Here is a 10,728-nt window from a genome sequence, read left to right on the forward strand (position 1 = left end):
TTCAGTTCACTCAATGACTGCAACTGTGGTGGTCTGGCCATTTTGTAATGACCTTGGCAAAGAGCCCTCAGGAGGCTGCTGAGCAATGTGCCAGGCAGGGAGATGTCTGGTGACGGGCCCCTTTTTCACATCTCCAAAGGAGCAATTACAAAACATAACTGTGGGTCCAAATCCCCATGTAGTCAACAGAAATCCCTGAATCAACATTAAACACGGCAAGACGACATGGGGAATTCTGATATACAAAGGACTTTTCAATGCCCAGCAAGGGACACTGGCTTTGTGGCACTTATCTGTACGGCCACGGTGCCCACGAGCCTGAGTCAGGAATCTCACCTCCATACTCCATACAGTCACTGGCAGCGTTACACTGCAGCATACAAACACCAGCAACATCCAAGCATGGGTGACATTATCAGTGTGATACCACCCAATCACCACTTTTCATTTCTCTTTCACCTGCTTTGGGCTGTTCGGCATCCTTTTTACAATTCGCACCAGGGCGCCTTTAACATGAATACCCAATTGTTTTGAGTTTGGTTTTTTTTCACGTGCTATTCGTTTGGCAGCAAACCAGAGACACGGTGCATGTTTTCCAGTAATTAATTTGCATGGTTATTTTCCTAGGATCTTTGAACATGCATTTACCAACTGCCTCTCTCTCATTACAGTGGCAGGGTATTGGTGGTATCTTCATCTCTCCTGCACTTGCCTTATGGCATGTGGTATTTCAGGGGTCCTCAGCCCCTGGCCTGCAGGCCATAGCTGACCCCTGATGTTATGTAATTTGGTTCACAGGTCTCCCCACAGGTCCTGCGAGGAGCCCCGCAATCCACAGCACTGCTAGATCTGGCGAGCACAGTGGTGCAGGATACAATCCCTGCACGCAGGGGCTGGGCAGGGGCCCGATCCCAGCCTAGCAAGTATGGTAGAGCCACCAAAACCTGATCCCAGGCAGGTGGAGGCAGCATGGAGCCCCACACTGCTCCCACCCAGCCAAGATCAGGCCCCACACTGCCTCCACTGGTCAGAGCCTGATCCAGCCCATGGTCTAGCCCAGTGCCATTCATCTGGCCTGTGTAGCCAAAATCTGTGAGCACCACTGCAGGGGAGCATTCTTGATGTTTTGGCTATTGTGCCTTGCAGTTGTGTGAAAGGAAGTAGCAATTTGGGGGAAATCCCTTGGTTAAATGGTTGCCTGCAAATGCAGGGGACTGGATACAATGGGCCAGGAGACCCTTCCCATCCTATGCTGCCATGTTCCTACATAAATTAAAGAGAAACCTTCCCTCAGAGCACTCATAGGTTCAGAGGATGACCCTGTTTGGAAGACCAGAGGGACGTGTCCCCACCTTGCAACTTTTGTACCTTGAGTTCAACTCCCAGCTCAGCCTTTTTTTTTTTTTTTTTTGTGTGTGTGACCCTGGACCAGTCTCTTAACCTGTCCATAGCTCCCATGTGTAATGTGGGGATGATTGTTCTCCTACACCACGTAAGGCTGTTGGCAGAATGCTAAAGGCTGCAAGGAGTTCAGCTCCTACAGAGAAGAAAACAATTATCTCATAAGGCTGCAGCTTGTGTTAGCTGCAGGGTATTTTCGAAATGTGGGTAAATCTTGTTTGGCCAACTGAAGGGGAAATACTTCCTCCAGAAACATTTCAAAGCATGTGCTGGCTTCTGAGCCTCAGATACACTCCCACTTCACAGAACACTTCTTTCTTCCCATGCAAATGCATTCTCCTTAAGACAGCATGTGTGGCTCGGCTCTTCCACGCTCTGCCTCTCTGGGTGTGGTGCAAAGTGAAGCGAACATTGCTGAGAACAGTGAATCCCATATCTGTGCAAGCGACCGGACTCAATAATCTTTGAGGTCCCTTTTAATTCTGATTCTCTGAAGGATACAGATGCAGGCCTGTCTGAAGAAATCACCATGATGATGAATGTTGTAATATTATGACCAAAGAAACTGCAGGGGAAAAAAACCTACCATGCTTCTTTATCGATGGCTCATAAAATCAAAATCATCTGTGTTGTCCTCCCACAGTTAATATACACTTTCCAAATGTACACTTTCCAATATAAGCCTAGACTTGATTTTAATAAGGGAAGAATCTTTACCAATGGCTATTTCATAAGAGCCTATGCGTCACAGTGAAGGACACTACTTAGCAATTCTCTGCCGTTCCATCTTCAAAGCACTGTGCAGACATTTAATTAGTACTCAAAGCCTCCTGTCTCTCAGTCCTGTGCGTGGGTCACACCCCCTTATTAACGTCTTGCATTATAAAAACAGCATTACCCAGCAATGCATATTGATTACAGTTGTGACCTGTGTTACTCCCATGAAGAATTTAACTCTTCACTTAAGTAGGGCTCATTAATTTACCTGAAGTGCTTTGCTTTGAAGATTTAAATTGCTGTATAACTAATACGAAGTCAGAGTAGGATCCAAAGTTTCTCAAAGAGCAGTAATACTCCTAAATGCCCTCTCTTTAGTTTTGATACCTTTTATTACACCAACTAAGAAATCGCAAAAAAAAAGAAAAAAAAAGTTGTTCTGCAAGCTTTCAGGCACACTTGCCCTTCCTCAGGCTCAGGGAAAATTAAAGATGGCAAAAAGTCCCCATACGTAGCAAACAAACTTCATTTATTTATGAAGGTGCAGCTTCATAAATTATTCATGAAAGTGCACCTTCAGCATCCTCTGTGCAAAAACGAAGTTTATTTTCTACCTATGGGGACTTCTTACCATCTTCAATTTGCCCTGAGCCTGAGAAAGGGCAGGTGTGCCCGAAAGCTTGCAGAAAAACATTTATTTTTTGCAGTTTCTTAGCTGGTCTAATAAAAGGTCTCATCTCTGAACCAAGAGCTCTAGAGTTTTGCATTTCTTTGAGTCTCAGACCAACACGGCTGCTACCAAATACACCCCCTCCATTCAATTCGCCACAAGTTTTTGAGGTTTTAATACAAAAAAAAAACGCTCCATGTTTTTTTCCTCAACAACATACTGCATTCTATGCACACGCATTATATATACATACAAATACACCACCAAAGTTTTGGTGGCCGCTACTGGGCTACAACAGACAGGAGTGAGGAAACCTCGGGAAAGGCATGACGTCTTTGATATTGCTAACACCCAGGAGGCACTGCAGGTAGCGCTCAAACCCCATACCGAAGCCTCCGTGAGGGATGGATCCAAACTTCCGGAGATCTAGGTACCTGTAATTTAAACAGACAGTCACGTTCACAATGCGTTATGCTGAGATAATTAAAGAGATGCTTTGTATTTAAGGCTTTTCCATTTAATTACTTTCCCTGACCCCAGCCCCGGTGAGGGCTGCACCGTGTTTCTGCCACTATATAGGGCTGGCAGTGTCGACAGATGACAGCCACAGCTGAGATGGAAGAAACCTCTCACACCAACCAGCAATATATCTCCCTGCTTTGTTGAGACAGTTTTGCTTAGGGGGGTGGTTTTACTTCACAGCTTTGCTGCTATAGCTGTGCCCACCCCAGGAATGCATTGCTGGGTGGTAAAGTACTCATCCTATACTGGTCAAGAGCCTTCTGGAGCAGACATGGCTTCAGACTCTTACAACATCAGAAATATCTGTTGCAAGTGAAGAAAAACCCCTGATAGACTCATTCCATCCTTCCCCTGGAGGTGCTGAATTAGCGCAACAGCAGCAGCTTTTGTTTTCTGTCTAGTCTATTTTTAAATGTCCTAAAGTGATGCGGTTTCCAATAATTTCCTTAGAAGACTATTCTGCTGTCTGATGGGTCTCACTATTAAGACAGTCTTCTGATGTGTACCTTAGCATCTTCCTTTGCAGAAGGCAGAACTGACTTGCAGTACCACTCTAGCACATCTACTTCAAAAATGTTATCTCAGACACTCTGGTGAGTAGGGCTGGCAGAAATAATCCACTAATTTATTCAGTAATAAGCAAATGACTAACTGAAAATCATTTGGGTGGTGGGCAAATATTCTGATTGCTTTTAATATGAAAATTGGGTTTTAGTAGAGTTGAAGTGCTGCTGTAGCTGGGATGGTCCAGGAAGTATGTGAGCAGCAAGGATTTTTTGTAGGTGGTATTTTTTATTGAACCAACTGCAAAGCTAGGATAGACCTAGACAAGATTTGGGGATCACGGTATGTTTCCTCAGCTTTGTTCTTTTTCTCTTTTTGCAAATAACATTTGCTTTCCACAGAAAATTTTCATGCCAAGGCCAAAGAACTGCCCAAACAAATAATACGGGTGGGCTCTAGGACTGTAGATGTAGATGGATTCTGGGACTAGACAGGAGATGTAGTTGTGTTTCTTCCTGGCCTGTTTTTTGCAGCTAAGTTTCCCCCATGATGCACGATGGGCTATGCGTTATTTCCCCTCAACGTTTTGTTTTTAGCATGAATTTTGGAGGTTTTTACGGTTTTGCTAAAAAATCAACATTTTCCATAGGAAAAAATTCCAACCAGTTCTCAATTTGTTTAGGTCACACCATTGTTCTGCCAGAGAGGAAAGTAAATGCAACAATCAAGGGAGGAGGGCCTAGTGCTATATATCCAGGCATTCATTCTTTGATCGGTTGGGTTAAAGAAAACAAACAAGCCAATTCTTAAACAAGCAAGCTTTTCTATAGTGCTAGGGCTTGCTTTTCAAAATGCTAAGGGCCAAATTCTGGCTTACAGGCTTTCAGTAGAGCTACTCATATGCTTAAATGGTTTACTGGACTACAGCCTAAATTATACCATTACAAAGCCAAAGTAATTCCACTGATTGATCTCTGCCTCTAATACAGATATCCATATTCACACCCCATCCTTTAAGAAGGCTGTTAGGCAATTAGGTTTTCAGACTCAGACAAGCTGACAGTTTGTATTTACGACTGCTGGCATATTATTTTTTTCCTAGGAACTCATTAGCAACAGCAGCATTCCCAAACTGATCCTTGAATACCATAAATAAAATAGTCCTTAAGGGGTCTTCCATCCTCTCCCATTTCCACCCCAAAATGTACTTGCCTCCACTCTCAAACTGCAGCACTGGAGGTTGGCCTGGGACTCCCATGGGCAAAGCATGCGCAGCTGGGCAGGTGGGATGGGGCTGTGGGCAGGTGGGGAGCAGCATCCGGGAGCCAGGACATGGCACGGTGACAGCACAGAACTGGCAACCATCAGAGGGACATGCAGGGAGCCGATTGCAGCGTTGCCCTGGGTCCTGGCCCCGGGCTATCACTGCCCTGCAATTCCAGCCCCTGCCCATCCATTCTGCTCCGGGATGCCGCTCCCCCCCATTCAGGCCCATCTGCCGGGTTGTGCGCGTCCTGCCTGCAGGGGCCCTGGGCTGATTTCCATGAAGACCCTGACTGCCTGCTCCATCTGGTGCCCTGGCAGTGGGTGCAGGGCAGATATCCTGGGGTGCACCGGCAGTGGGGGCAGGTCTGGCAGCAACAGCAGCAGAGACACTACCAGTGGCAGCTGGGCAGAGTAACCTATCACAACGGGGGCTGCCGCACTTCCACCACACTGGGCCAGGTTGGCACCCTTCCCCAGCCCCACCTGGAAAATCTCATTGAAACTCCTTAAGTGGCCCTCCAGCCCAAATAACTGTCCACCCCCGTTTTGGACCCAAAGGCTGGTTCCCTACATCGACTAGGGAAGTTAAGACAGCGAAGAGAAAGAGCCCACAGATGCTAAGTGCATTGCTCCTACATAGCTCCCAGCCCAGCCCAGAGATACTTGGCATAGATTCATGCCTTCCATGGCTGAAAAACAATAATTTGCTGTCAAAGAGCAAGTTGGTGGTGTATTTTATTTGTAGATCACAAAGCCAAACTGTAGCCATTTGGGCTGAACCCAGATCCCAATAAAGCTAATGGAAAGCTCCCACTGATTTCTACAGCTTTTGGATCAGATCTTTTAAAACTTTCTGATGACTTACAGGTGCAGCTCTTCCTTTTCCCACATCTTTCTGTAGAAGCGCTAGAAAATGCTCCTTGAGTTTTTCTTCGTCCACCTACATGGTAAATTTTTCACCTTACAAACAGCTATAGGCTCCTCCAGCTGTCTCTTGTTGGGACTAACACATGGTGCTTGATGGGAAAACTGAACGCTCCCCCTTCTCCTGATGGATTGTGCAATGTTTTGCCACGAAAGGAAATCTCTCTCCATGACCCCAGCTGGCAATAAGTTTATGCCCTGGAGCTGGAAGGTTGATAGCCTTTGTAACCTCCCAGTCTTGCTAAGCTATGTGCTGCAGCAACATCCCCTGGCAGCGAATTCCAGGAGTTCATTATCTGCCAAGTTGAAAAAGCATTTCCTTTCATCCCTTTAGAAACCTGCATCCTTTTATCTTCATCAAGAGCCCTTGCACCGCACTGGAAGGCAGTGTGAATAGGAGCCACGTCTTGGCTGCTATTTACTACTGAATGTGCTGGGGCTTCCTCTGTCTGCTTTCCAAACAAAATAACCCAAGCCCTTTTTATTTAACCCTTTGCTTATACAGAAATCTCCTCAACCTTGGCTAGGGAAAATGAGGCAGAAAGAACAGTGGCTGTGCACTCTATGAGCCTGGACACTCAACCAGGAGAACATTAAATAAATAAAAGTAGAAATCAAAAAGACACCAGGCTTCAAAATAACAACCTCCGAGACAGATCGTTTCAACGACTGATCCAGATTCTGGAGCGAGGACATTAGTACAAAGAACCTTATTGCTCAAGGTATATGAGGGGTATATTGATTTTGGTTTCGTCACTGGAAAAAGCGTCGAATCCTTGGATTGATCAGTGGTGGCCTCAGATAACCTTGGCTTTACATCTAATTCCTGTGCTGTTCAGGGTGACATTTAGGTACAGAAAGACAGACTAGAGAATGAATCATAATGCTGATCATCTTGGCCATAAACATGTATACATCTCTCAGGTAACAAACATATGATGCTGCCATTTCCTGATGCCAGGTATAACCTCTACTCTGAGCTCATACATCACCTCTTGTAGCACAGAGACAACAAGGTCTGAAGGTCCAATCTTCTCCTTACTGGCACTCACCGAACTCAGCAGCTGGCCCTAAACCCTGATCTGGTTCTGAGGCTGACCTTCTGAGTTACCCCATCTAGAAAATGGGGTGATAGGACTTCCCCCTCCGGAGAGGTGTTGTGGGCTTAACATCCACATTGCACTCAGAGGTGCCTTATCAATACTGTTATTGGCCCCTGAGAGGAACTGATGCATGACGCTTGCCAGCAATTTAGGACTTACACATCTGGAGGCACATCTGCTAGGCAACTCCCCAGCATTATTACAGAGGAAGGAGACAGCACCCAAGAACTCAGAAGTACCATACGCTGCTAAACCAATGCGGCCCTTGACAGTTTATACTTTTACCATCACGAAGTTCTTTTCTTCTTCTGTGTAAGGCTCAGATCTGCACTGTCCAGCAGATCATCCGTGCTAAGCAAGCTCGCTGAAGAACATTTGGTGAAGAATCATCAGTGCAATAAAAGCTCAGCGAAGAAGACAGGGCTCACCTTCCTCCAACCAAAGGACAAATGAGTGCTGATGACAGGCAGAACATTTTATTTCACAATTTCCATAGTGGTGGCACCTTTGTCTCTCCTGCCATCTTCCTATACTACATGGCAGGTTCTTTCTTATTGGGGCTGCGTGGCTACAGTTATGAGATAAGCCACAGTGGATCTGCTTGCGGTGTCTTTTGGACAAATTGTTGTCTGTGAACACTCAACAGTTTAGGAGGCCCCTGCCAGTCCTATGTTCTCAAGAGCCTCCACCTTGAACGAGACAATAACCCTCTATTTTCTCCGAGTTAACGCTAACAAAATCTAGGTTCTGGCTTGCATCAAACTGTTTTCACAATTTATGGGTACAATTCAAATCAGAATGATGATGAAAGTCCATTATCTAGAGAGACCCTGGGCTGTCATGCTCGGTCTGTGTAAGCACTGAACAAAAACTGGCATTTGAGTAGCAGAATATCCTTCTTCTCATTTGTATTATGGTAGTACTTGGAGGACCTCAAAAAAGATAAGCTCCCCAATGTGCCAAGCATAGTGCAAATAGGGAGTTAGATAGTCTCTGCCCCAGGATGCTTTTAGTGTAAGCCAGCAATACTCAGATCACGGGCTCCAAACCACCAGTACCTCTTCAACTTAGCACCTCTGACTCTTTGCAGAAAATACAATCTCACTTCATCTTTTTAACTGCATGAACCTTTCCTGCAACCCAAAATAAGACAACACACATGCTATCAACTGTGATACTACCTTTTTCTTTTGAGTGCGCTTGGCACGATTCACCAAGGTGGAGAAGGGGATGTTGCTGTGGCTCTTTAGTTAACACTGCTTGTTCATGTGGTTTCCAAGCCTGTCAGGACTGAGTGTGTCTGGTCTAGAGGCAGGCACAGCAGGGCTAGAATAGGATCCTGGTCTTGACCACCCAGTCCAGTGCCCCATACCCCACCGGGCAGTCCACCCTGCTGGTGCTTATAGCCTTCCAGTGACTATAGCTAGCACAAAGAGTCAGCAGCATGAAAATGAGGTGACCAAGTTCCCTGACAATATGAAAGGACAATGGAAATAAAGTAAGTAACCACATAAAACAGTTCTGAATGTTTCTTCCCAATGTCAGGAAAAGAAAGAAAAACTTACAACATGTGAAAAATGTATTCAAGTGAGGGAGAGAGAGGGACTAAGGAATTCTACCGTATGTTATTAAAGTGCTCTCAGCTGCTGACTAAATGGAGGGACTGAAACACAAAATAGCCCATTTCAGATCACTGGCTTCCCTCCTCCCACCCTCTTCTCCCAGTGGGACAATGGGTCTATTAGAGGCCGGCCACTCCTTAAATACCTTGCTGAGGAGTGGCAGGGTTGTGACACGAGGGGTCCTGCAGGCCTCAGTGGGAGGGAGCGATACTGTAGCCTGCACACGATTCTGCAGAGAGCCTTTGCCAGCGTTTGTTGCTGAAAAGTGAGTAACTTGTACTTGAAGACTCAGGCAGATGATTCAGTTCTCCTCCAAAGAGCTTTTGTGACTAACTGAATTCAATCATTAAAATGGAAAACAGATCAATTTTTTGTCCTGCTGAAACGCTCGATGCAATCTTAATTATGGAAGGTCTGCTGCCACCTCAAAAGCACTGAGACACTAGCAGGAGTGAGTGCTGCAAGGCAAACCCAACAGAAGCCAGAGACCCAGTTTCAAAAGAGATCAACCCTCCCCACTCCCCTCTAGGCCGTTTGAGTAAACCAGTCAACGGCAGAGTCCAAGTACGAAATCAGAAGGTATTGCTACGCCACAGCATAAGCAGTGACCTCACCCTCCGAAGTGTGCTCCCATGGGAGTAATAAGAAGGAAAAAAGGATAGAGACTGAGGGATGACAAACCCCCGTTCACCATCAGAGTTACCTCGAGTTCCTTGGTGAATGTAAGATAAAGCACAGCCCAGGCTCCTTGCTAATGCTAGGGGAATCCTTACCTTAAACACAACTGCCCAAAGCTCCCAGCATAAATCCATAGACTTTCCAACCAACCATGGGGGACAGAAAGATGTCACCTGTCTCCCACTCTGGCTCTACAGAACTGTACAATTAGCTAGTTGTACTAATGTAGCCACAACTCTATAAAGGACCACACGCTGGTTGCTGTCAGAGGCAGAGAGATCAGTAATTCAATCTGCTCTGACTGCCCCCGCAGCTCAGTGATTCTTCCGTCATCGTGCCCAGTTCCATGGATGCAAGGAATGAACTGAGCTTTGTCACTAACTTCGACCAATGTCTACGTCCACAGCTTTCTAACAACATAGGTTTTGCCCCTTAGTCGCCCTCTGCAAGTAGCTGTGCCTCGGGACTTAGAGGGGTTCATCTATGTCAAGGCAAGATGTCTTGCTAAAACAGAGGGGAGAAGGCTAACAGAAATAGGAGAAACGTCTTGTCATGGAGTAGGTCAGATGAGATGACTATGTTGGTGATGTACACTTCTGTGGTACTGTGGGCTGTGCTATTCCCAAATGTTTGCAAGATGCCTGGGGAATCCTGCATTCGCTCCAGACTCTTCATCCAAGTTAAGAGTTTAAAAGCCTTTTCCTTAATGATCATGCCACCCACTTAAGCACCTTTTCGACAAACCTCTCAAACACCTAGAAACTTCACTCCTCCAACAGCTGATTAAAGATACCCAGAGAGAACTATTATTCCAGAAGGGACTCAGGGAATCTGTACAGTCAATTCTGCATGGAAAAACCTCCAGGAACTTGCTTTTTTGCCTATTAAATTCAACGGTTGCTCTGTCTCAGTAATGAAACAGTCTTTATCCTTGCAACCATTGTGCTGGGCTCTTTGGATTGCAAGTGGAAGTATGCATGTTACAGATACAAATCACTTGTGGCTTATGTATCCTATTTATTTTAGCAGTCAGGGTCTACTGTAACCATATGTACAATTCAAGGATTTAATATTAAAAATGACTGAGAAGCCACAAGTCAATCAACTTCACATACCATATTTATCTGAATCCAAGATGAGGTTCCCTACCATTTAACTTGGTAAAAAAGATGACCCTTGTCTTGGAATCAAGTGGGGAGGGGAGGGGGGAGGCAGGCAGCTGCTGTGACTTCTAGCTCTGGCTCTGATCTGGGCTGAGGGCCAGAGCCACAGCTGCTGCCTGTTCTCTTGCCACCCCTGCCCCCCATCCCACAGCCTTTAT

General features: G+C 45.8%; 1 protein-coding gene across 2 annotated transcripts in view; it reads right to left on the bottom strand.

Moving 5' to 3' along the window:
- Window positions 1-1,974: 1,974 nt before the first annotated feature.
- The window catches only part of NARS2 (asparaginyl-tRNA synthetase 2, mitochondrial (putative)), a 75,915-nt gene continuing 67,161 nt past the window's right edge, over window positions 1,975-10,728 (bottom strand). For both annotated transcript variants that reach the window (XM_019525089.1, XM_019525090.1), the window contains one exon: window positions 1,975-3,222. In XM_019525089.1, the coding sequence (XP_019380634.1) occupies window positions 3,078-3,222 (145 nt within the window). In that variant the 3' untranslated portion in view covers window positions 1,975-3,077. The remainder of the gene's footprint in view (window positions 3,223-10,728) is intronic.

The sequence above is a fragment of the Gavialis gangeticus genome, unplaced genomic scaffold (assembly GCF_001723915.1).
Source record: "Gavialis gangeticus isolate Ggan-Ray unplaced genomic scaffold, GavGan_comp1, whole genome shotgun sequence".
In the NCBI taxonomy this organism is placed as follows: domain Eukaryota; kingdom Metazoa; phylum Chordata; order Crocodylia; family Gavialidae; genus Gavialis; species Gavialis gangeticus.